The following is a 27345-nucleotide window of genomic DNA, read 5'->3' as shown; positions in this document are numbered from 1 at the left end:
ACGCCTCCACCAGGGGCCTGACTTCTCCCCTCTGGGATGGGCTTCTGTTGGGCCTTGTGGGAACGTGGGGGCAGCAAGAAGATTCTGGCTTCTGCAAAGCTTTAGGAGTCAGCTTCGCTGGAAAATGGACTGGTTGCTTGGTGATGGTGGCGCCTGGGCCTCTCCCTGTGGGCTTAGCAGAAAGGGGAAGTGTGGTCAGGCTGGCACTTGCTGCTCTGAGGTAGGTGGAAGGCCTGTGGGCGAGGAACGCCTCTCATCAGCTGTGCTTGAGCCACAGCACTCAGGACACTGCTGTCCCCTCAGCCGGTCGCATATAGACCCCCTCGCTACCCAGGTAAGCATCTGAGCATGTGTTGGTGTGAGTGGCTGCCTGGAATTGCGCTGGGGAGTTGTAGCTGGGGCCTTGGTATGACCGCTGGGTGGGGATGGAGAAACACTGGTCTTGTAGAATCCACTCTGGCGGTCACTGGCTGGGTGACCTCAGAATCACTGCACTTCCCTGGGCCTCCATTTCCTTGTGTGTGTGTGTGTGTAGGGGTGATGAAGAAGCCTCCGTCTCAGGACCAAATGACAATGACAGACTTAGATGTGCGCTGCTAAGGGCTTGTTATCACCCTGGATCCTCATGGTGAGTTTCGGTACTGATATGTGAGAGGACCTTGTGTCAGAGGGTCGGTGCTGGAGGCAGGGGTGGAGTTGTCTCGACTGTGTGAACTTCAGGCTACGTCTTGGAGCAGCTGGATGAAAAACCTAGGACACCACCAGCCTAGCTGTCTTTGTCACTCTGTCTCTGGCATTCGGGGATTTATTTATAAGGCATCCTGCCTTCCACAGGATTGGGATCAAGGTGACTTCTGGAAAAATCACTGTTGGGTTCGGCTCTGTCACTTCCGCTTCCACTTTCTCACACATCACTTGCCAGAAAGCCACTCCCTTTCCTGGCTCCTTAACACATACTGAGCTCTGAGGGAGCATCGAAAGTGGAAATTGCTGAACTTGGAGAAGACAAGGCCTGGGAGTTCCTTTTTTTTTAAGGATCTTTTTCCCCCTCTGAAAGTTGGAAAACTGCAGAGAAATAGGGAAACAATGACCCTAATTTCCACCATCTCACAACAACTGTGGGTTAGAGCTTGTTTTTTTGCCTTCTAATCTTTTTTCCTAAGTATAGATATTTGGAAAAGTTATCATTGTTTTACACTGATGTAAATACACTCTAGAAATAGAAATACAAACTGTCATCAGGGCCCAGGTATCCCTGTCTCCTCCATCCACTAACAACATCAGCATTATTTCCAGAGAGCCACTGAGGGACAGGTTTTGAGTTTTCCTCCACATTCTTAGAACCAAACAAATAAGAAAAGTAAGCAATAGCAAGAGACAATTTGGTTGGACCCAAGGAAGGACTTCTGGGTTGTAGACAACCTGGGATAAACGTACTAGGAAGCTTGAGTAATCAGGCACTCTGGAAGGTTCTGCTAAGGGTGAACACTTCCCAACAAATACCTCAGAGATACTAGAAAAGAGACTGATTTGGGAATAGGAAGCAGATGCACATTTAAGATGTGATGCCTAAAATTTTGAAAATGTGTCCGTTTTATGCATCATCCAAGGTGGGAATGGTAGAGAAAGAAAGAAGCTTCCTACTCTCACACACTAAAACATCAAAATGTGTTTTCTGTGATTTCTCCCAGTCGTCCCAGCCACATACTCAGATAATGGTACGTGACAATATGACAACACAATGTTGTATTCTGCTCTTTTTATTTTATGCAATTTCCCACTTGTCCCTCTCATGATGTTTTACTCCTGTCACTGGATTGCTGCATCCTATCCCATCAAGTGGCCCTTCTGTAATTTTCTTCCCAATCTCTGAGTGTTTGCCTGCTGTTGATCTAGACGGAGGTGCCGTTTTAAAAAGTGTATTATCATTTGCTTTCAAAAAAATCATATTTTTAAGTCAATGTATACAGCCAATGGCTATGTAGGAAGATCTGTTTCACCACAACTTTACCAGAATAGGATTTTATCATTATTTTTTAATTTTTCCTAGCAAATTGATGTAATTTCTAACTGTGGGCAGACAAACATGCCAGGGGAGCAATAAACTATAATGGGGATCATGTACGAACAGAGTCGAGTCCCATAATGAAATAAATCAGACTTCAAGGTTAATCTGGGAGTAATAGTGTGACACGCCACCGTTCTGAAGGAAGTGCATGCAGCCAGAATGGCTCTGCATGGCCAAAAAGGCATGTTCAGCTCACCCTCTCCTTGGAGCTCTAGGATTTGTATTTAGCCTTTCACAGAAGTGGGAGAATAGAGAGAGGGAGAAGAGAGGCTGGACTCCTTTTAATTACACTGCCCTGCCCTTCCCCAGGCACACTTGGCTTTTAAGTTGCCATCAACTATCCCCTTGGCCATTTCTGGTGCTGACATCAGCCAGGAGGTCAGCTGGGAACTTGCCCTCACTGAGCATGGGCAGTGACAATCTGGGAACCAGAGGTGAATTCAGACAAGAAATGCTCATGCTGACTTGCTAGTGTTAGCCTAAATATTACCTACAGTTTCCCAGACACTTGAGATCTAGGTTGAGAGCAGCTCAAACCCTCATCCCATGCCCTGCGCAAGTCCAAAGCCCTTCCCGAGACTTCTGTGGGGTTTCCAGGAGGCCACCCCTTTCCCGTGGTTAGCACTGGCTCCAAGCCTTGTGGATGAGCCTCTGTCCCATACTGCACTGACCCAGGGGTGAAACTCAGCCCCTTTCTTGGTTCCCTGCAATACCCAAACAAAACAAAATAAAACCCTGCAGCACTGGCAGATGCAATAGACTTTACTAAAAATGGGGTGAGGTGGGGGAACACAGGAGAGGTTTCTAAGGCAGCAATTCGAACGACAGCTCTGTTCTTAAAATGTCATGGCCCCTCCATTCCGAGCACCTTCTGTCAGTTGCTTCTCCCCCTTTGTACCATCTGGCCGGCTCCCCTTCCTCTCCTCCTCCCACCCCTTCTCATTTTCTTCTCCCCCAGAACTCCAAGTCCCCCTCCCTACCCAACATCCAGAGGAATTCAACATTCTCCAGTTCCCACCAGCAAGGTTATTCCCAGCCCAGCCAGCGAAGTACTTTAACCGCAGCTCATTCTCTTTTTTACTTTTATTTTTTTCGGTGAGGTGTAATTAACACCGATAAAATGCTCAGGCCTTAAATGTACAGTTCAGTACACTTGACAATTGGGTGTACTTTGTAACCATTGCCCAAAACGAGACATAGAATATTTCCAACACCCCAGAACGTCCCCTTGCACCCCTTTTTAATCACTTTTCCTCCTCCATTGAAACCCCTATTCAGATTTCCATCGCAATTGAGTAGTTTAGTCTGTTCTTGAACTTCCTATAAGGATACTCATACAGGTTGCACTCTTTTACATCTGGCTTCTTTCACTTAATGTTTTCAGGATTCATCTATATTGTTGTATCACGAATTCGTTTTTTAAAATTTCTAGGTAGCATTTCATTGTATGAATGAATATACCAGCCTGTTTATCCATTCTCCTGTTGAATTCCATTCTGTTTTTACAGTTTCACATTCTTTGAGTAAATACACCATGCCCAGATGGTTGATATTAAGAATATGAGTATGTGGGGCGACCAGTTAGCTCAGTTGGTTAGAACGTGGTGCTCTTAACAAGGTTGCCAGTTTGATCCCCACATGGGCCACTGTGAGCTGCGCCCTCCACAACTAGATTGAAACAACTACTTGACTTGGAGCTGATGGGTCCTGGAAAAACACACTTAATAAATTTAAAAAGTTTTTAAAAAAAATAATATGAGTGTGAACAGGGCAGAGGAAGAAAATTTTCAATTGGGGGGAGAGAATAAAAAGAGGAACAAAAGCTGAAATTAATTTTAATAATACATTTTACTTAACCCAATAGAACTAAAATATTATCACTTCAATATGTAATCCATATAAACATTTATTAATGGGATTTTTTTCCTTTTGCTTATCACACAAAGTCTTTGAACTCTAGTGTGCATTTCACACTTACATCTCAGCTCCAACTAACCACCTACCTCACTAAGTACTCAATAGAATAGCCTCCTGGGGCCGGTGGCTGCTGTGTTGGACAAAGCAGGCCTCAACTAAAGAGACTTGTGTCCAAGGCCACACAGCCCTTAGTGGCAGATAGCAAGGAGCTGGATTAGAATTCAGATCTCCCCATCTTCTTTCTGAGCTGTTTGCAAGTCTGCCTCAAGACATTTTTTTGAGGCCTCTTCTAACTCCAACATTCCAAAACTCTAATTCCCCTACACACACATTTTACCCACTCCTTTGGGGACTCGTGGCTATTTCAGATCATTTCTTTTTCATGAGAAAAAACTCAAGTTTTTCAACATACAGGACATGACTCGTAGTGGGTGGTGAAATAAATTTAGGGGCTTACATTCAGTACTTTTTTTCATGAAATCAGCTGGATTAGGTGAGAAAATGTTAGCTGCATCACATATCGTAGAGACATTCTCATTGTTTCATTTATGTGAATATACCAGTAGCCGTCACATTGTAAGCTGCATTTCTTCCTCTGACAATCTCGGTTTTTTTTTAAAAAAAGCAAATGCTAAATAAACCCATTCTCTGGAATTCCCGATGATGGCTATTGAGTGTGATTTCTGTCACCGACTCCCCGGATGTGTCTTTTGGGGAAATGAGAATTGGGACTGGATGACTGTTGCTTTGAGCCGCTCTCCTCTGACACCATTCAGAATTGCAACAGACTCACTGACAAAAATGTCTTAGGTTACTGGAGGAATGGGGAGAAACAGGAGAGAAGCTGGAACTCTGCCTCCTAATGCTTGCACGGCCTCTGCTTCCCAGTCAGCCGTTCAATGCCACCAGCGATGGCAGATGGAGGGCGGGGAGCCTGCCCAAGGTCGCGTGTCCAGGTGAGGTGGCTTTGGAGTTAGAATGCACAGTGCCTGGATCCAAAGTGCCTCTTACCCTGCATTGTTGCAAGGGAAGTCTGCCAGTATTGGGGGAAAGAGGCCAGGGCATCTTTGGTTCATATAGTCACAGATATGTATGGAGCGCCCACTTTCTCCGAGGAGATGTTCTAGGCACTGGAAACTGAGAAAGAGAGAGGCAAGACCCTTGCTGTTACGGAGTTTACAGGCCAGTGTGGGAGACAGACAGTGAACAAATAAACCAAGAGACAGCTGTCACAGTAAGAATATATGGGCTCAGTTGGAGGAAAAAGTACATTTTGTGTATTCATCCTAACATATTGGCGGAGAGGGTGTGTGTCAGCCTCCCACCTGTCCCCACCCAGCACCCTGCCCATCGACTTTGACACCTACTTCAGAGAGAATGGGAGCTTTTGGGTGTGAGCCTTGGGTTCCATCCAGCAGCACATCCTCTCCCCATCCTTGTTCCCTTTTAAACGCTCATTCTTCCATCTGGGACCTTGAAGGTATCTCCCCTGCTGCTCAGATCTTGTTCCTGTTCTCTTCTATCCCTGCATTTCATTCTTGGTCTCTCTCCTGGCACCTTCACAGTTTACACTGTGAGGTGGTATTGTGAGGTGTATTACACTGAAGTCTCTGTATGTTAAACATACAACCTTTCCTCAACCTCAGTTTCTTCTCTTCTTGAAATTCAGGCTTTGACTCTGGGTGGTGAACACACAATGTAAGATATAGATAATGTATTACAGAATTGTACACCTGAAATCTATGTAGCTTTACTAACAATTGTCACCCCAATAAACTTTAATTTAACAACAACAAAAAAAGAAAAGAAATTCAGGCTTCCTTTGCCTTCTGGGTTTTCATCGCACTGAGCTCCCCTGAAGCTGTCATCAGTCATGGAGGTCTCAGAGTGAAGGAGACTCAGTCTGTCCTGAGGGCAAGATGCTTGAGGAGAAAGGCAGAGAAAGTACAGGAGCTCTGAGCTCCTGAGCACAGAGCATCAGGTGAGGTAGGGAGGGGAAGACAAGCAGGGAGAACGATTAGATAACGGTCTTCCTGGGCCTTCTTGGTCCTGCGGAAACTTCATTCCTATATGGTGCTCAGTTATGACCGACCTCTAAGGACTTTGGGTAAGATTTTAGGATGCCCCTGCTCCTGCCAATTCCCTAGGTAAGGAATCCTGGGGATCCAATAAAGTCATTCACACCCTCGTAAAAATCAGTTTCACTTCCTCAGTGTCTGGCATACGAGGGTAAATGAGTTTAAACGGAGGGAGCATGGAACTTTGCTCTGGAGAAGTGACTGGATTATGAAAGTCTAGGCACTGTGGCAAGCAGACAGGAAAAGTATTTGGGTTTAAGGCATCTTTTTAAGTGCCTTTCACTCCACCCAGCTGCTGCTGCTACTGCCCATGACTGTTGCAGGGAACAAGGCTCCAGCTTTCTCACCTGCCCCAGGTAGGGGCTCTGCAGATTAGCCAGATGCAGTGTTCCTCCCTGAGGCCTGAGAACCACCTGGAGTGCTTGTTAAAAATGCTGATACCTGAGTCCCACACCAGACCTACCAACCAGAACTGGGAGTGGAGTAGGGACGGTGGACCCTGGTACCGTATCTCCATTTTAATACTTTTCCCAAGGCCCTGGCTTCGTGGTCATAAATTAGTGCCCTAGAGTTAGAAAGACTTGGGTTTGGCTTCTGATATTTCCACTGGCTAGCTCTGCAACCTTGAGCAGACTTCTTGTAAGTCTCCATTTTCTTACCTATAAAATGGGATAATAATTATGATCTGCCTTATAGAGTTGTTGTGAGAGTTAAATGAGATGGCGCAGGTAGAGTACGTACTTAAAACTCGTGGTAAGTTAGCAGATGACGCATGTTACTTTTATAAAGTGCATTTTCATATTGAGCCTATTATTATGTGAAACAAGTCACAGCTAAAAGCCGAGGTCTTGCCAGTATCGCAGTTCTTGAACAAGGGTTCTGCTTTCAGTTCTGTAATGAAAAGAAACTTTTATCAGCTTGGTGTTAGCCTGGCAGAGTAAAGAGAACATGAATTTGGGCATCAGACTGGGCTGAGCTGCCATCTGAAGTTAGCCAATTGCTAGCTGTGTTGCTCTAGCAAATTGCTTAATCTCTCTGAGTTGTTTCATCTGTAAAATAAAATGGGGGAAATCCTAGCCCCCCAAAGGTTATAATGAGGATTAAGTAATAACATGTACGTCAGTGGTTCTCAACCTTGGCCTCATATTAGGATCAGCTGGAGAACTTTATTAAAAACAAACAAAATCCCGATGGCCACGCCCTACCCTAGATACACTCAATCACAGCCTCAGATGTAATGTAGCAGCAGCAGTTTTTCAAGCTCCCCAGGTAATACCAAGGTTCAGGCATGGCAGGGAATTCATGTTATTCCTCAAGTTCTTGACTCAGGGCCTGACACATCCAAGGAACTCGACAAGTAATAACTAAAGGGTCTCCCATAGTTCCTGTTCCTTCTTCCATTCATGGTGTCCACCAAATGCTCCCCCAGTTGACAGGAACTGAGGTCAGGCCCTGCAACTCCCTGACCTCATCCCAACATCTGGGATGCCTACGCCTGTACCCACCCTACTTGCCCTGGGACCTGGTGACCTATGGTTCGGGACTGGACAAGTTCTGGTCCACACATCAGATTTTACCCTCTTCTAGTCTATACTGGACCTTGGGCCCCCACTCCGGCTCACAGGGCCCTGCATTATCTCTGAGTCTGAGTCTTGCCTTGAAAACCTTCCCATGTCAGATGCAACATTGCTCTTTGAAGATGGAGGCAGGGGCCAGGAACCGAGGAACATATGTGGCCTACGGCAGCTGAAAAGAATAAGGAAATGGCTTGTCCAGTGGAGCCTCCAGAAGGGGACACAGCCCTGCCCACACTTTAATTTTAGCCCAGTGACATCATGTTGGACTTCTGACCTCCAAATCTGTAAAATAATGCATTTGTGTTGTTTAAGATACTGTGTTTGTGGTAATTTATTAGAGCTGTCATAGGAAACGAATATGGTTGGTTTCCAAAAATTGCTGCTGCCTAGGCTCCCACCTCATTCCAGGAGGGAGTGGCCTCTCTCAATGACATTTCAGCCCAATTCCAAAACTTTTAAGTGACTTTTGATTATGAAACAGACTCATTTCAGTTTTAAAAATTTAGTCGTGCTTATTTTAAAACTTCCGTCTTTGATCCAAAGCTCTCCCCTCTGCCCCAGTGAAAGGAGTAGAGAGAGGGGTGGGGCTGCCTCAGCTCCGTCAGTACCCCCTTGTCCCCCCCACCCCACCCCACCCAGCACTTTCTTCCCTGGTATTGGATGGAGGAGGAAAGACAGGGACGAACAGCTTTCCACGGCAACTCTCCCATCAGTGGGCCGTTCCTGCTGAGCTAGTTTGTGGTGTTTGGATGAAGATCTGGCCCTTGAGAGGTCCCTTGTGAGCCCTTGAGAGACGCGGGTACATCACCGAGCTACAGCCAGCATCTTATGCAAACACTTCTTTGCCCCATGCTTCAGTAGCTCTCAGCCATCCTGCATTCCATAATCTTATCTACTCCAGGCCTGCCAGCGCAGGTGGGATTCAGCTTGCACATCTTTCCAGGGCCTGAACTTGATCCTGCAGCCATTGCATGTCGACCCCCTTTCCCCGCCCCCAGCTGTACTCTCTGCCATCACTCCCCAGAGCTCCTCTCTGCTCCCTGATGGCACCCTGGCCATGAAACCACCCTGGTGGCCCAGAGGATATCCAACTGGGAATGAAATATGATTTTCTTGCCGCTCCCACAGCAGCACTCTCCCCAAAAGACAAGTGCTTCTTGGTTCTGTAGAAAAGGCATCTCTCAGCAGTCCGTGGGGAAGAGTGTTTCTCTGGTCCCAGGATGTGGGGAACTTGGGATGCTTATTCTCAACAGTGGGCTCTGATCTTTCATTCTGGGGAATCCCTTGGCTTCTCACACCACATATCACTACCACAGCAATGCTCCTTCTAAAGTAAGATATCGTGAACCCCGTTTGGCCTTGTGTTGATGACACTGACTAATATCAACAGAGGAAGGCCTTGTGACACAGAGAAAGCATTCCACCCTCCTTTCTACGTGGGTGACCTTGGGCATGTCATTTCACCTCAGTCTCAGTTCCTGTCTGGAAAAGGGTGTGGGGGTGAGGATGAGATGAGGTGAGAGACGAGAAAGCACTTGTGGACAACTTGGTGCACTGAACACACTCGAAACATCTGATGGCAAATCAAATGCACTCACTTTGTAAGAACAAAAGTGCAAAATATCTATCACTGTGTAGTTCTGAAAAGCGACTCGTAGTTTCACTTTCTGACATCATTCTACTTCCTCTTTCTTCCCCAGGAATCTGATCAGGATGAAATTTCTTTGAAACTGAAATTTCTTTGGCTTTTCATGGAAGTTACTTCTATAGCTCTAACGATGATGTTTATATTGGAGAAATCCTTCAAGAGTAAAACAAAAAGACAAAGAGATAGAAAATAGGAAAGGAGGGGTGGGGGGTGGGTGATGAGGGTAAAGGGGATCAAATATATGGTGATGGAAGGAGAACTGACTCTGGGTGGTGAACACGCAATGGGATTTATAGACGATGTAATACAGAATTGTACACCTGAAATCTATGTAAATTTACTAACAATTGTCACCCCAATAAAATTAATTAAAAAAAAAAAAGAAAAGAAAATAGGAAAGGAACATTAGACAAAGAACCAAGAGACACACAGTTGAATAAGAAAAAAGAGAAAGAGAAAATGGAGGGAAGAAATTCTATCTGTTTATCCATCTATCTGGTTTCCCAGAGCTAAGAAGATGAGATTTCAATTTAGATTTGTTCAACAAAGAGGCTGCCCTCTGATATGTCGTGGCTTGTCGTGGCTTCTTAAATCCAGTGCCCTTTGACCTTACTGGTGAAAACCAAATTTCACAGCCCCCACTGAAAGCCAAGTTTCCAGTCTCCATGATTTTTCTTTTCCTCTTTGTTCTTCCTCCTCTATTACTTTCTTTTGTGTATCCTGATAGGGAGATTTACAAAACCTCTGCCCACTGCATGCCTAGCAGATAAGAGCTCCCAGATAGCTGACACTTTGTTCTCTTAAGAGTAAATCCGCAGCACATCTACCAACATGGAAAAATGACAAAAACAACGTTAAGCAAAAAAGCAAGCTGCAGAATGACGTGGACAGAAGAGTGCTGGTTATACATGATTGATTTTTTCACACACAACTTTATTAATAGCCAGAGAACATTACATTTGATTAAGCCAAATCTTCACTAAAAAAACGGAATTTGGAACTGAAAATCCAAATCGTAATATAACAACTTAACAAATGAAGACACTGTGCCAGTAATGCACATTTTAAAATAGTAAGCCAAGTAAGAAGGTCTTTGTAGTAATAATGGCTTTAGCAGCAGCCTAATTTTACCCCTGTGCCTCTGCCCCCTGCCTGGGTCTCTGTTGACATTGTTAATATTACTCAAAAGCATGAGTCAGAAATGCACTATATCAACATGCATGGTGGTTTCCATTGGCTAAATGGTGACACAGGAAGTTGATTCTCACATAAACAGGATATTCCAGGATCTCTCCCAGACCTCAAGGATAGTTTTTTTACTTTAATATCCAAATGGCCTGGCAAAATGCATTCCATGCGTGAGGGGAGCCTAGCCCCTCCCTCGAATCTCCCTGAATTCCTGGTGGCTACTCTTAAAGTCCACCCTGCTTCCCACTGTCACCTGGAGCCTGGCAGCTGCTTTTCTTTCTACTTGCCCCTATGTCATCCCTGGTTTGGAAAACCACTGCACACATGTCATGTTCCCCCCGGCTCTGTTCATATAAGCTTTTGTTGTGCAATGTAATTGAAGATTTGATGGGAATAGAAGATTACAACACAGCGTTATTTAGGCAACAATTTAAGAATGAATATTAGACATGATGGCCCTAAAAATACACTGGTCACTTTCCACTGTGGTGAATTTCTTATGATGATCCAACTTTCGTCAGTCTTCTTTCTTTTCTTTCTTTGTTTCCCAAACTTTACTCAGATATAATTGACATATGACACTGTGTAAATTTAAGCCGCTTGACGTGTTGATTTGATACAATTATATATTGCAAAACGGTCATCACCCTAGTGTTAGTTAACACATCATGTCACGTAATTACCATTTCTTTTTTGTGGGGAGAACATTTAAGATCTGCTCTCTGCTCTCTCCCTTGGCTGCTGCCCACTCCCCAGACTTCCCCCTCTGTAGTCTGCCAGCTTTCAGGCCCCAGATTTCTATTACTTTCCTCATGCAGACGAACACAGTATTCTTTGCATCTTCGCTTTCCCCCTTCTGACCATGTCCCACTCAAAAAGACCCATCAAGGTATTTTTCTAGAATACAAACAAACAAAAAAACTTCTTCTATCTCCCTGCTATGAATTCAGCCTACGTTACCCATATGATATAAAAACAACTCCAGTCAATTATTGCTTTAAGTGACATTTCCTACCCCCACTGAATGTTTGACAGTGTAAGAAAGTGCAGTGATATGTCTTCCATTTCTAGAGTACCTGGTCGATCCATATTTTGTTCCTTTTCTAAAAAAATAAATTGGAACTATTTAATGATGCTTGGGTGTAAATATTGGACAGATACTTTGGCTGTGAGTACCATAATCATTTTTATTACCAGAAATTGGAAATAGCACAGATTATGAAGAAAATTATGGCTAATAGTACAGAAGTTTAAATAACATGAACATACTCTAAGTTCAAATCACAATGACAGAGAAACACTGTGATGACAGCAACTCTACATTTCCATCTTTATATAACTGCTGAAAAGTAAATAAAATTGAATTAAGTGGCACCTAATTTGTTCAGATATTTGTTTTTAAAGATTTTTATTTAAAAATGTGGCTAACAGACAACATTATGTCAGTTTCAGGGGTACACCGTAGTTATTCACCATTTATATACCTAAAGACGTGATCACCATGATAAATCTAGCAACCACCTGACCCTGTACTAGGCTATTACAAATATTACTGACTATATTCCCTATGCTGTACATTACATCCCCATGACTTATTTGTTTCATACCTGGAAATTCGTATCTTATTTCCAATCCTCACAAATCCCCTGTGAAGTAGTAGATGGTATCACTCCCATATTGCAGATGAGGACACTGAGGCTCAGAGATTGAGTGACTTGCCTGAGTTACTATGCAGCAGGGTTCGACTGTGAACCAGTGTCTGCCTGATCCCTAAGCAGCTGTATCTTCACACAACACGGTAGGTAACTACCCCTGCAGCCCCAGGATACCTTTCACTCATGCCTCATTCCTCTATCTCATTCTCCTCAGGAACCCCCGGCAATGGGTTGGTGGAAGGCCAATTTCTGGATCATCTTAGCTGTGGCCATGATTGCTGTCTCGATGGTTCTGGGTCTCATCCTGTACTGTGTCTGTAGGCGGCTGCTTAGACGAGGTAATGGCCATCTCACCAGGGCAGGTGGAGGGAGTAGAGGGGTGGTTGCCAGTGCATTAGGGCTCCTTTAGAGCAAAAAGATTCATTCTGGGCCTGTATGGGCTGAACTTTAGATTAAGTCCGTGCATTCTGGATTTCGTTCAAGCCCTGCCACTAACTTGTATCCCTGGGCCTAGGTTTCCCCATCTGCACAGTGAAGGGAGGGAGGTTAACCAATGTCCAAGAACTCTTCCAGCCCGAAGGGCGTGGGTGGGAGCAGAATCTGTTTCAACGCACGCTACCACACTACGCTCCACTGCTTTCTCTCCAACGTGGCTGCTGATCATGGCATCTTATCTCTGAGACTGGAAAGAGCACAAGTCTATGGAATGTCAAAAACTATCATGATACCAAACTCATCAAGTTGTATACATGAAATGCATACAGCTTTTCTGTATGCCAATCATGCCTTAATACAGTGGTTTAAATAAAACTATCTTGCGGTGTGAAAAATGCACTCAATCCATGATCAAGCTGTTTGGCCACCACGATTGCCTCCTCTAAGACCATACTCCACATTCTCGTATTATGTTCACCTTGGCCAGAGGTTCCAGGCATCCTCAGATATAAATAACCTGCTACCTGGTGATTAATACTAACTTCAAATTATCTCCAAGTGGGTTTTCCATTTTGACAACTCATCTCCAGAAACATTAAATCCTTGGTTCAGTGGTGTGTTTTCTTGAGATCTTATCCCTTTACATAATGACCTAAGCCTGGAGTACACCCGGGGATGGTGAGTACACTGAGAGGTCCAGCCACCTTCCCTTGGAGCACCCTGAGCAGACATCCCACTATGATCAAGGCTCCGTCCCCCCGCTGTGTCTGGACACAGCCTCAGAATCCTGCTCACCCCAGCGCTGGAAGGTCCGGGCTGCACCAGAAGTGAAATCTTTTTGTCATTCTTCTCGATCTCTTTTTAGAGATAGGAAAATTAAGATTCAGAGAAAGGTGAGGCCTTGGTTGAGGTCTCACAGAGGTTGGTGGCAAAGTTGGGACCAGAGCTCAGGTCTGCTGGGCTCCCGGTTCAATGTATTTTCCCCCCTCTAATCCTTGAGAGTAATTTTTTAAAATTTATTGTGGTGACAATTGTTAGTGAAATAACATAGATTTCAGGTGTACAATTCTGTATTACATCATCTATAAATCCCACTGTGTGTTCACCACCCAGAGTCAGTTCTCGTTCCATCACCATATATTTGATCCCCCGAGAGTAATTTTTTTAAAATACAAAATGTATTTAAAACAGTCTGGCTCCTATAGTCCTCTATCCATTTGCCTTCTTAAAACTTTTCATTCTCAGATATGGACAAAAATATGACCCTGAATAAAAACTTTTCCTATTGTCTTTTATCTTGACCCACTCCTATTAACAAGCAGGTTATAATTAAAAATAACTTATACACCCAGCACGTCACAATTTACAAACTGCTTTTCCCATTCTTTGTCTCATTTCCTCCCAACCACACTTTTGGTTATGCATGTGACCAATATTTCTGAGAGCTAACTACGTGCCAGGTATAGTACTGGGCAGTGAGAAAATAAACACAGCCCACATGGTCCTGCCTTCATTGAACTAGAAAAAGGCTCTGTAATCAGATGGCCTGGGTTCAATTCTAGCTCTACCACTTATTAACTCTACCTCTCTAAGTCTGTTTCCTCCTGGTGGTTCTTCTTCCAAATATCCTGAACTCGCTTGAGTTTTGAGGATTTCTGAGCTCTAAAATCACAGCTTTTGCTCATTCTTCCTTAAGGAATATGTGGTTTTTTTCCCCTCAGGCAAGAAACTGGAAATTGCCAAGCCCTTGAAACAAAAGCCGAGAGATGAAGAAATGATGTATGAGTAAGTAGGGGGAAAGCCTTCTGCTTTTCAATTTTGAGAACTGCCTCTTCACTTCCACTCTTGTGCCTACACTGCTATGCTTGTATGACTTATATGCCCACCAGCCAGTGACTCGTCATGTCTGCCAACTCTCCCCACTTTAAGAGGAGCAGTCTCAGGTCTTTGGAGGTGCAGGCACCATCTGGCTCTCTCTGCTCTCCAGGTTTTCCTTTACCTCGTCTAGTTCGCTAGAGGTCGCAGGTTGGGCTCTGTGTTCAGGGCCCACAACTCAGGGTGAGGTCTACCCTTCTTTTCTTGAAGTGGATAAAAAGTGTAGTCCTCTAAAAGTAATTGTGCTGAACAAAAATAGGCCATTCACTTTTCTTTTGTATTTTATGATATCTGTGGGGCTTTAGGATTGCTGTCTGTGTTGGGGGTCCCCAAGACCACCTTTAGGCCGGATGATTCACTAGAAGGACTCACAAGACTCAGAAAAGCTATTACATCCAAGATTATGGGTTATTATAGTGAGAGGATACAGATTAAAATCAGCAAAGGAAAAAGGCATATGGGGGGAGTCCAGGATTGACCAGGCACAAGCTTCCAATTGTCCTTTCCTAGTGGAACCACATGGACAGCACTTAATTCTCAGTGAACTGCAATAGCACGTGCAAAGCACGGCCAACCACAGAAGCTCACCTGAGCCTTGCTTTTCTAGGGTTTTTGTTGGAGTCAGTCACATGGGCACAGAGCGTGGGCATGACTACTTTAGCTACTCAGTCTCCAGCCCCTCCAGAAGCCAAACTGATACAGCCTGACCCACGACCCCAGGCAAACACAAGCAGATACTCTCCATCAACCACCTTGTTAGCATAAACTGGCTGGTCCAAGGCCCCAGGTCCACGAAGACACTTTTACCAGGCAGGGTAGTCTAAGAGCTTAGAGGTATCTCCCAGGAACTGGTCAGGGGCCAGTCCTTTTTCTGAAATGCACACACTATCTGAAACGAAATTTATGCTTTTCTAAGGTGACTTTTCCTGGGGTTTAAGGGATCGAGCAAATGATAGGCTTTTTCCTCCCACCAATTCAAATGTGTCAATCAGCTAGGTAACCAAAATAGTGCCTTTATTGAGAATGAAACTGGCATTGCAGGATGTAGCTCTTCTCCATGGGCAAGTGCATTTCCTAATTCAATACCAGGTGAACTTTCCTGCACAGGCAGCCCTGAGAGTCTCTGGCCTTCTCCGCAGGGCTGCCGCTTTCTCTGAGTGGCAAAGACCCAAGCAGAATATATGCTTTCTGCAGTCAGGCCAGCTCTGGAAGAGAATGTAGGAAGAGCTGGCTTTTCCCCAAATTTAGAAGTCAGAAATATTTCCCTCCTCCCCTAGGAAGAGCCATGGAGGGATGGAGAGAGGCCACTGATGGAGCTCTTGCCACATGTCCCCTTCTCCACTCACCCCAACAACCTAAAAATGCTTATGCATTCCCTAGGGGACTTAATCCCATAGAGGAGGCCAAAACTTGCCTCAGAAGAATCTAGTACCAGTTTGGAAATCAGAGGACTGATAAGGGGATGGGTGTCTGGCTAAGAAGGCTGGTGTGGAGTCTTTTTGTTGAAACTTCTTATTGAAATAGAATATGAAATACATAAAAGTGTACATGGTAAGAGTACAACTCAATGAATCTCCACAAACAGAACACGCCTAGGTAGCTGGCAGCCAGATCAAGAAACAAAATTACCAGCACCTACCTCAACATCTTACATTCCCTTTCAGCCATTACACCCCAAGGATAACCACTATCTGAAATAGTATGAGTTCGTGTTTTTTTCTTGTTTTCATGCTTTATATAAATGGAGTTATACAGTACGTATGTTTTGGTACGTGGCTTCTTTGGCTTGACGTTTTTTTTGTGAGATTCATTGTCTGTGGTTCTAGACTGTTCATTCTCATTGCTATAGAGTATTCCACTGTGGGGATATACCATGATGAATTTATCCATTCTACTACTGGTGGATATCTGGGTAGTGTCCAGGGTGGGGCTATTGTGCATAGCGCTGCTATGAACATTCTAGAACGTCTTTTGGTGAGCATCTGCAAGCGTTACGGTAGGGTATATACTCAGTAGTGTAACTGCTGCCACATGGTATGTATACAGTTAGCTTCAGGAGTATGTCTGTTTTGCAAATCAAAATACAGCTGAGCTTATCTTTCCTGCTACGCCAGCTCAGGTGAGCCCAGGAAGGCATGCTCCATGCTCTAAGCTACAGTGCTTCTACTCCCTTCCCTCCAGTCCTGCTGTTCTCTGGGCTAGCGGAAGTGGTTTCTTTAGAGTGCCAGTCATAAATGGGGTGTGAGACCTAGAAAGGGAAGGCAATGCTTCCGGGTTTTAGAGACTATGCTTCGAATATTCCACCCTGTTCACTTTCCTTCACATTTTCCTTGAAATCCACTGCCAGTGGGCATGGTCAAAACCAAACACCTACTCCTTCTGTTGATTTCTCTCCAGGAATCTCAATGAATCACCAGTTCAATTACCCCCTCTGCCACCCAGGGGCTTGCTTTTTCAACAAGATGCCTGTAAGTATATTCTGCTGATAGCAGTCTCGTTCAGGGTAGGATAACAGATTTAGCTAAGTGTCTTCGTCGGCTCAGGTTGCCCATAACAGAATACTATAGACAGCGTGGTTTAAACAACAGCATCTTATTTTCTCACAGTTTTGGAGACTAGAAATCCAAGATCAAGGTGCCAGCCGATTTGGTTTCTGGTGAGGTCTGTCTTCCTGGCTTGTAGATGGCTACCTTCTTGCTGTGTCCTCGCAAGGCGGGAAAGGCTCTCTGGTGTCTCTTTTCATACAGACACCAGACTATACGGACATACGGACACCTGTCCATCCTATTGGACAGGGCCCCATCCTTATGGCCTTGCTGAACCTTCATTACTTCTTCAGAGGCCCCATCTCTAAATACAGCCACACTGGGGGTTAGGGCTTCAACATACGAATTTTGGGGGGCCACAAACATTCAGCCTGTAACACTAGGGTTTGAAGATGGAAGCAACCTGTTTAAAAGAAATGAACACGTTTAAAAGGGGCAGAGTAAGTACCAATGCTCCCAATATTCAATGAATAAATTCATATTCAAATCCCAGCTTCGAATATGGGTAAAAAGGAACTTGAGGGTGTCTCTGGGCCTCTCACACTTCCTATCAGAAAAAACTCTGCCTGGTTCCCTTGACTAGAACGTTTTTCCTTAAGCTCTTCACATAATTGGCCTTACCTCATCCTTCAGATGTCAGCTCAAATGTTACCTACCACCTCAGAGAGGCCATTCCTGCGCACTCTATCTAGAGTAATCCTGCTCATTTTCTTTATGAAACTTATGGCAATTATCAAAATGATCTTATTTAGTTATTATTCATTTGTTTATTTATCTATGTCCTCTACTAGATTATAAATTCCAAGAAATAGGAACCTTTCTTGTCTTGTTCACTACGGTTTACCCACTACTAAGAACAGTGCCTGGAGCTTAGATAATCAACCCAAATGTTTTGGTTGAATGGATAATAATAATAATAGCTAACATTTATTCAGCACTCACTGTGTGTCAGTCCCCACGCTGGGCACTTTACAGGCATGAGCTCATTCCATCTTCTCAGCTACTCTATGAGGCACATACAGTAGCTTCTGACGGATGCGGACACTGAGGCACAGAGAAGTTAAGTGACATACCCAAGGTCACACAGCTAGTGACTGCTGAAGCCTGAATATGAACTCAGAGCTGTCTAACTGCAAAGCTCTGCAGGAAATGAAACGGTAGAGGTTTTTCAGGTTTTCTTAGGAAAAGATGAGATTGTGGGAGAGGTAGTTCCAGTCTCCATGAAAGGTAGAGCTGAGCTGTTTTATCATCCTTCCCCTCGCCACTTCAGTCCTTTTGCTATGTACTCATTCTCCACTAATTCCACCTTTTGAAAACACCACTGTCCCCTTCCTTCTTAGCAGAGAGATTTACACATGAACAATTAGCAACAGTTCTGCAAAATGGTGTAAGTCATTGTGAGGAGTGTACCAAAAAGGAAATATGATTTGCATCACTTCCTTGTGGGGAGTTAGGATCTACAGACACAACACCAGTCACTTGGCTACTAGCTCTAGTCAATTCCTGGTCTGAGTTTCTGTTTCATGGTTCCCACTGCAGTGCAGTCAGGCAAAGGGACATGGGAGTCATGACGTCTGACCACCGTTTGCCACTTAGTCACTTGGTTGATCCTGAGACTGTGTCGTGTCTGTGCCTGTTTACTTTGTAAAATGGGGATCTAGTCCTCCAAGAAATGGGAGGATCACCAAAACCCATGAAAACCATGCTGAGCCTCTTGGTCAAACATACATTAACACAAAAGGGCCTTGCATGTAAGAACCTATTTGTGTATTCTAGCCCCACAGGAAACCCCGAATGGGCCAACAGTGATGTACTCATTGGTAAATAAAGGTAGAAATAAGAAGACAGTTTCCATCCCCAGCTACATTGAGCCGGAATGTGACTATGACGATGTGGAAATCCCTGCAGAAATGGAAAACCATCATTTTGAAACCACTGTTTCTTCTTTTTGGCAAGCTGAAGAGGGTTCACACAACTTATTTTAAAACTGTCAAGAATGGTTGAACTTCTACAGGTGCCCGGTCTGGAACGCCAGTGGTAATGTTATGAGGCTCTGTACTCATTCTTCACTAATTCCTGGAGAATAAGCACTTCCTGAACCTGAGATAAAGAAGTGTCAGCCATCACATGACTGGAGCCACACAAAAGATGCAATGCTCAGCCCTGAAGGGAGAGGATTCAGGCCTTGCGCTTCCGTTGAGCAAGTTTCCACGGGGAGGACCACTGAGCTCCGTGGCTCCCATCCGTGAGAAAGCAAGCTGTTCTCCACACTCGACCCCCTTTCCTTCCTTTGTTTGTGTGGTTCTGAGCGATCTTAAAGCTTGGTGCTTAATTCTGCAGATCCTCCCAGGTTCCCATCACCCAGCACCGCCCCCACAGAGCACATATATGGTCTTTTCCCAGCTAGCCCCACCCACTTCCTGCATTGAGCATCTGCGGGGTGGTAGTTACAGCTGACTGCTCTTGTGCTGCAAGTCACTTCGTCAGCCTTGTGCGTTATTCCAGGGTGGGGCTTGCTTGTTCTTGTGAACCCTCCTCGCCAACTCACACCTCAAACCCCAGTGCCTCTCGATGATGTTGGCCAGAATGACCATAGAGAGTCAAGTTTTCACCCAGGTTTTTTCCTGTGCTTCCTAGTTGCACCAAAACAGCAAAAGACAGAAGTTACCTTCTGGACCAAAGGACAGAAGTTACACGTAGAGGTGTCATATTGCAATATGTGTATTGGGCTATAGGAAAAGTAGTTGTCCCCAGGAAAAGTCATGGGGAACAGGAAAGAAAAGGGCAACTAAATGGCAGATGCAAGATGAGAGTTCAGGGGGCTTATCTCCCTCTTCCATTACTGCTTCCTCCCTTACATAAAGTTTTATGCAAACAGCGCCTAGACCCTTCCTTCCAGATCATGGTTCCCACTGATGGTTCCCACTGTCTGGAGGCAGAAACTCTAGTGTGATGAGCTGCAGCTAGTAAGATGCCAGGAAAGTGGGCCTCTGTCCTATTAAATAAGTGCCCTAGTGTGGTCACCGAGACCCATGTCAGCTTTGTAGTTTCCTGAAGCTCATCTATTCTTTCAAGTTAATCTGCTAGAGCCCTAGACCTTGACACATTTTCCCCTCTTCTTCCGCCTTCCCCTCTCCTCACACAACCCCCCCTTACCCTCCTGACCCCACTCCGGTTCAAGCCATTGTTCCTCAGTCTATGTGAACACAGCTCCCAGGCTCCCTGGCCCATGCTGTATTATAAGCCTTGCACTCCCGGCAGCTGAGGCAGTCGGTGGGCGGCTCACAGCAGCTCATGGTAGCCTGTGGCAGCCCATGCCAACCTCTGGCTGCTCACGCAGCCCAGCTCCAGGGAGAGGCGTTGTTCACAGTCTTAGCTGTAAAGGGCGCAGCTCACTGGCCCATGTGGGAATCAAACCTGTGACCTAGGCTTTAGGAGCATGGAGCTCCGACCACCAGGGCCAGTGTGCCTGCCGGAGCTTGACACTTTCTTTTTTTTTTTTAATTTATTGGGGTGACAATTGTTAGTGAAATTACATAGATTTCAGGTGCACAATTCTGTATTACATCATCTATAAATCCCATTGTGTGTTCACCACCCAGAGTCAGTTCTCTTTCCATCACCATATATTTGATCCCCCTTACCCTCACCTCCCTCCCAGCTTGACACTTTCTAACCAGACTCACAAGATGCTGATTTCTAAGCATTCCCTGAGAAATCCAGCTAATGAGCAAGCTTTGGGGAGAGCACAATGAACAGTGGAAAAGCCTAGGAGTGATTCTTGGACTGAGCTCCTCCTCAAGAGATGGAAAGTGTGTTCCTGCCATATCAAGCTTCTCCTCTCAACTGATGCCAGACCAGTTCTCTCTTTATAGACTCCAGGGAGACTTTTAACTTTCTGTCAGTACCTCCTTATTTTAGGCTACTGGTTCTCTGATTATGGCCTTATGGAACTCTGGGATTCCATGAACCAAAGAAAGAAACTTTTCCCCAAATTATAGAAAGTAAGCTAATGGATAGAAGTGTTTCATGTGTATGCTTTCCTCTTATAAATTTTCTGTTAAGTGTTCATCATCTAACGTGTTTCCCCGAAAATAAGACCAGGTCTTATATTAATTTTTGCTCCAAAAGATGCATTAGGACTTATGTTCAGGGGATGTCATTCTGAAAATTCATGTTAGGGCTTATTTTCCGGTTAGGTCTTATTTTCGGGGACACACAGTATGATGAAAGTTAAAAGCAAATACCAGATAAATGTTAACTCCTTGCTTTCTGGGACTTCTCCTGGCTCTCCTGCCTGTCTGTCCTTCTCAGTCTGGTTTGTGAGCCCCTCTCTCTGAAACATCTCTTTAATGTTGGTCTTCCTCTGATTCTCTCCCCATCCCTGCCCTCATCTTGCTCCAAACACTCATGAGTGATCTCACCAATGCCCATGGACTCAGAGCCCCTCTATTCTGCTGACTTCCAAATCGCAGACTCCAGCTGAGCTCTCTCCTTAGTTCCAGACCGAGTGGCGTCCAGGACTTCTCCATATGACTCTCTCCCAGACCCCTCAAGTTCAATATAAAGTGAAAGGAACTAATTACCTACCCCCACAGGCTCTGCTATCTTCCTTGTTACTGAAGTCAGAAACTAGCATACTATCTGGAGTTCTTTCCAATGTTCCCTGCCTCCTACTGATTGCACCTCTCAAACAGCTCTCCAATCAATCCACATGTCTCCATTGCCACTCCTGGGTCAGGTGTTACCAGCACTTGCCAAGAGAACTTCAGTAGCCTCCCAACAGATCTCCTGCCTCTAGCATCTCACTTTCCAATCCCCTTTCCACATGGCAGCCAGTGGTTTTCTAACATGAACACCTGACCACTTTATCCCCTTGCTTAAAGTTCTTTTTTACCCATTATCCTCAAAAAAAGCCCAAATTTCTTAATATGGGTTACAAGATTTGTCCAGATCTGGTCACCAGTTATATCTTGCCAACCCTCTCCTTCCTCACCTCCTTGCAACTTTCACTGTGCCCATATTTTTGTTCTGGCCATTTAATATGACCTTGTCTGTGGTCTCTCTTGCCCTTATGGATATGCACAGTACTCTCCCCTCTGTCTGGAACATTGTTCCCCACCTTCTGGTCCCTCCCATCTCTGCTTAGATCCTTTCCTCACCACTCCAAATTTGGCTCTGGTGCCCTCTTAGACGTTCTCTTCTCATAATATCAGCATGCTGTAATTACCTGTGTACCTGTCTTTCTCCTCCACTGGACTGAGCGCAACATGAGGGCAGAGACTGTGTCTCTCTTTCCCCCCTTGTTCTCTCTGTTCCTGGCACAATGCCCAGGCACTGTAGATGCTCGATAAACATGTTGAATAAATGATCAATTGAATGAATGAAAGAAGGAAGGAATGAACTCCTCTGGGATCTCACCACTCCCTGTACTTGTCCCTATGGAAACACTTCTCCCTCTGCATTATAATTGCCTCGTTCATTTTCCATTCTTCTTTCTAATCTGGAGCTCCTTTGGGATGCAGCTTGTGGGGCTCGCTGCTATGTTCCAAGCCTCCAGCACAAACCCTGGCACATAGTAGGCATTTAATAAATATTTGTTGGATGTTGGACATTACAGATACCCAGAATAAAACCTCAACCAAATTACATACGCCCAGAGAAAAACTGCTTGATTCTTTTTGTCAAACACATTCACACCTGGATTAACAATTTTAGAGACCCTGATCTGCTGGGAGTCTGGTTATTAACATAACTGAAGACATAGTTCCCTCAGCCTCACCAGGAGCTGGATAATCTCCTAACAACACATAAAAAACAATTGCCATTTGTTCTAGTGATGCATGTTGCATCAATAGTACTATTACTGCTCAGACATGTCTCCTGAACTGTGGTATGTTTCAGTTTCTAACCTATCCCATCCATTTCCCTGAGCGCACCAATGCGTGCTCTGCCATGGCCAAGCAGACACAGGAAATCTCACTTAGATTTATACTTGATTACAGAAAGCCCTTCACCATAAATAACAGGTAACAAGTGACGGTGGTCACATTTCCTTTTACTAGAACAGAATGTGCAAATCACTTCATGCAAAACCATTGTAAGAAACAGCCAATTAGTATCATTGCATCTTGGCCTTTCAACTGTAAAATTCAGTTTTTTATGTTTACTCACATTTTATTTCCAAACTTTAGTGCCGTTAAAGTTTTAGATCAGCTACGCTTGAACATTTTAAATATTCTACAATCACATAACAACACTAAATAAACTTGGTCACTTAGTGACCTATAAACTAACAGCCTTTGAATTTTTTTTTAACGCTAGATGCCTTAGCTTTTTACTTTTTTTTACAAATTGGGTGTCAGTGGAATATGGCTTAGGTTTTAACAAAAATTGCAGAAGGTATTATTTAAGAACAATGAAATTCCCCTGATGGTAAAAAAAAAAAAACAAAGAAAAAGAAAAAAAAAAGAAAGAAATTTGCATAACTTGTACATTTCTACCTCCCATGAGGCACCAAACAAAAATAAATTTTCCGATACATTTAATGTTGACACTCTGCAACACTATTTTCAGTGACCAAGAAAAACTTCCTCTGAATGCATGAAAAATAAATATTACCCTGCATTTCTCACTATTGTTTAGAAAAGATATTGAATCAATATTTCATAGATCAAATCTGTTGTAGCACTGGACTAGTTTAATAATAATTCTGTGATTCTTTAAAATTTGAGATTTGCCTGAGAAAAAGTCTAACTATATACAGATTTTTTAAAGTTCTGCTTTAGACACTTTGGAGAGCAATTTGGCAGCATGTAGTAAAACTGAAAATGTGACCCAGCAATCCTACTTCAGGATACATACCCTAGAACAGTAGCTTTTGAACTTTTTGGTACCAGGTCTCCATTACACTCTTAAAAATGACTGAGACACTGAAGAGATTTTGTTTATACAGAAGATATCTGTTGATATTTACCTTATTGGAAATTAAAACAGAAAGATTTAAAATACTTATTAGTCCATTTAATTTAAAAAAAAAAAAAGAAGACAAGGGCTAAAGATTAGCAGTCTGAAAAGAATTGACGATAAAGTTATTTTCTCATTCTCCCCCGAGGAGCCCAGGGAAGAGGAGAGCCAAAAGGACTAAAATCATGGTGATGACTGGCGATGGTTCAATGGGGATCCCAGGTAGGACACATGTAAAGAGGAAAACCAGAGCTAAAATAAGGCTTAAGAGAAAGGCAATAATTGGCAAACCCAGGAGTCTGGGGTTAGTCATAGTACTTATCAGTCTTGGGAGATTGACTTGTTCGTCTAAAGAGGAGCTTAAGGTCTTCAGTTGGCTCACAGGTGACAGTCTTCCTCTAGGGGAGAATCTTGTGGAGACTTGAATGAAACAAGTTTGAATCGAGAGAGGTGGACCCAGTTCTCGGCTCCTTGTACCTTGACAGCAGTTTGAGTGCTCAGGAGACCTGTATGGGGTCCCTCCCATTTCGGAGGAGTTAACTGATGCACTAGCGACCCCCCTCTTTCCAGGCTTTTAAAAATACTTGGTCCCCTGGTTTTATGACTCTATGATGTGCAGAGGGTTTGGCCTGGGGCAGGTGCCAGGTCCCTATTCCCTGCGTGCCTGTTGAACCTCTCCCAAGTAAACGATACAGGAAATAACAGAATTGAAGTCAGAGTCTACAGGCAGATCAGGTTTAAGAAGAGGGCTCCCATAGAACTTTTCGTAAGGGCTAAGTTTAGGGGCTCTTTGGGCGCAGCTCAACAACCAAGTAAAGCAATGGGCAGTAACTGGAGCCAGGGCTCGGAGGTCTCTTGACAAAGGTTTCCCAGAGTCCTTTATAAAGTCGGATTCGCTTTTTCTACTTTTCCAAAGAATTGAGGTCTCCAGGAAGAATGGAGTTTATAAGTTATCCCCAGGGCAGATGCCAGGCTTTGAGTGACCTTACTGACAAAGGAAGGTCCATTGTCACCCTGGAGTGATCTGGGGAATCCAAATCTTGGAATTGTTATTGGAGACTGGATCCTTGTATCATCATAGGAAGGCTTTCCAGGATGTATGAACAATGCCACGCTAACAAATGCAAGCAGGCCGAAGATTTATTAAAAGAAAGAAAAATATTCCCAAAATGCAGAAGTGGACAGGCCCGGGAGGAGAGCTACTGTGAACGTAAAGAAAATTTAGGATTAGGGGCCAGCCCGGTGGCTCAGGCAGTTAGAGCTCCATGCTCCTAACTCCAAAGGCTGCCGGTTCGATTCCCACATGGGCCAGTGGGCTCTCAACCACAAGGTTACTGGTTCAACTCCTCGAGTCCCGCAAGGGATGGTGGGCTCCGCCTCCTACAACTAAGATTGAACACGGCACCTTGAGCTGAGCTGCCGCTGAGCTCCCAGATGGCTCAGTTGGTTGGAGCACGTCCTCTCAACCACAAGGTTGCCGGTTCGACTCCCACAGGGGATGGTGGGCTGTGCCCCCTGCAACTAGCAACGGCAACTAGACCTGGAGCTGAGCTGCGCCCTCCACAACTAAGACTGAAAGGACAACAACTTGAAGTTGAACGGCACCCTCCACAACTATGATTGAAAGGACAACAACTTGACTTGGAAAAAAGGCCTGGAAGTACACACTGTACCCCAATAAAGTCCTGTTCCCCTTCCCCAATTAAAAAAAAAAGAAAGAAAGAAAATTTAGGATTATATTTGAAAGAGGGCATGAAATATTCAGGGGTGGAGTCAGAGGTGTTTCCAGGGCATGTCTTTGCTGACCACTCCTTCAGGTCCTGGGGAGGAAGGATTCCCTTGTAGGGACTGTCATGGCAACAAGGGGTGGGAGGGTCGAGGGGGGTCCGGGGGGGTGGAGATTCTTCCCTGTTGGCAATGCTAAGTGTTATAATCCATTACAATTAGCTGTAGCTACACCTTCTCTTAGAAATTTTCTCATCTTCTCTCTTTTTGTTTACCCTCTGTCTTCCTTTCCTCCCCCCTACCACTCCGCCACCCTGTTCTTCCTACCTACAGTAACACTAGTATAACTAGTAAGCTTCTTTTTCTATTGTCTAAAAATAACGGAATACGTTTAAGACGTTTTGATGTGTTTGTTAATTACCACAGGCTGCAAACCAATGCCACCTAGTGACACATTGAAGAGTACACACATTATGGGCAAGATGGCTTCTGCTGTTAAGAAAAAAATAACAATAATTTGCCCACATTTTGCTTGGGGGCTTCTGTAATTCAGTAAGAAAATTGAGTCAATTACTTAAAGGCCTGTCTAGAAATAATATAACCAATATAGATCTCTTTGTTACCCCTGTAATTTGCATTTACACTGAAGGATTTTCTTAAGATAATTTGTTAACATGTCTCAGATCAGACAGTAAACCCAATGGTCAAAAGGAATTAATAGATTATTTTCTTTATGTAAATATATTTTTCTTTCTCTCCTCTTATCTTGATTTTGCTTGGTTTCTAATTTACATGGTGAGAGATTTTTAAAACTGCATACAGAAAAAAATAGCAATGCATAGTAACTGCTCAATAAATGTCTGCTGCTAATAAAAAAACATAAACATTCATAGCCTTTTTTTCAATGTTTTTTTTTCTATGTTCAACTTTGTATCCTCAATGCCTAGCACACATGGGAGTCCAATAAATATTACAGAAGGAAGGTGGAGAGGGAAAGACAGAAGATGGACAGGAAGAAAGAAGGCTGATTATGTTCAAAAATGAGATAGAAGGCTATGCTCTTCAGAGTGCCTTTTACCTCTATGGTTCTAACATTAATAACTATAACAAAGAGGCCATGGTGAATCATGAAGCTTTCAAAGGCAACCTAAAATCATCGCACTGACAATGAAGGGATTCAAATTTCCTTACCCTTTATCACCAATGAAACAGCCCTGCCCTAAACATGATTACTGGGGTCCTCATTTTTCAAATATCCATTATCTACATCTCCACAGCTATGAATCTGGATAGGGAAAATTAATCAAATCATGAAAATATTCACCCATCAACTTCCAATTAGTCCCCTTGCAAAAATCCCTTCCCACTTAATATTCATATCTACCCCCACCTATCAAGTTAACATCTTGTCTTCTGAGGATGTAAACATTATATAATAAAATGAAAATACTGTACAAAATTTATTACAAAGTAAAATTGCAAATCTTCCAACAAAAGAAGGATTTCCACACAGTACATAAAAGTGATGGGGGAAAATGCTTGAATCACAAGCAAAGAGATTGACAAATGAGAATATGGCAGAGAAAATTGATACAAAGATATGTAGTTGCATAGTGTTTTGGGGGGTCTCCAATGCCGTTGCAGTAGGATAGGGGCTCCCCCTCCTT

The 27345-nt window shown here is 44.0% G+C and overlaps 1 protein-coding gene across 2 annotated transcripts; it reads left to right on the top strand.

Annotated features, from left to right (window-relative positions):
* The first annotated feature begins 264 nt into the window (after positions 1-264).
* On the top strand, positions 265-25651 carry SCIMP (SLP adaptor and CSK interacting membrane protein). Of its 2 annotated transcripts, none has more exons than XM_081027635.1 (5): positions 265-334; positions 12346-12469; positions 14288-14351; positions 16839-16909; positions 18764-25651. In XM_081027635.1, the coding sequence occupies exons 2-5, from the start codon at positions 12358-12360 to the stop codon at positions 18970-18972; spliced, it is 456 nt and encodes a 151-aa protein (XP_080883761.1). In that variant the 5' UTR covers positions 265-334; positions 12346-12357; the 3' UTR covers positions 18973-25651. The 2 variants fall into 2 exon arrangements, with proteins under 2 accessions (XP_080883761.1, XP_080883760.1); XM_081027634.1 differs by lacking the exon at positions 265-334 and adding an exon at positions 4796-4941.
* The last annotated feature ends 1694 nt before the right edge of the window (positions 25652-27345 follow it).

The sequence above is a fragment of the Rhinolophus hipposideros genome (genome assembly GCF_964194185.1).
Source record: "Rhinolophus hipposideros genome assembly, chromosome: 20".
NCBI classification, from domain to species: Eukaryota; Metazoa; Chordata; class Mammalia; order Chiroptera; family Rhinolophidae; genus Rhinolophus; species Rhinolophus hipposideros.
Note: the sequence above shows the minus strand (reverse complement) of the source record. Positions and strands in the feature narration are given on the sequence as shown.

Excerpts from the sequence above, each read along its gene's own strand:
- SCIMP (XM_081027634.1), top strand. The coding sequence starts at position 4,885 with ATGCCACCAGCGATGGCAGATGGAGGGCGGGGAGCCTGCCCAAGGTCG. Across the intron at positions 12,470-14,287 it reads TAGGCGGCTGCTTAGACGAG|GCAAGAAACTGGAAATTGCC; the intron begins GTAATGGCCATC and ends TTTTCCCCTCAG. Across the intron at positions 14,352-16,838 it reads GATGAAGAAATGATGTATGA|GAATCTCAATGAATCACCAG; the intron begins GTAAGTAGGGGG and ends ATTTCTCTCCAG.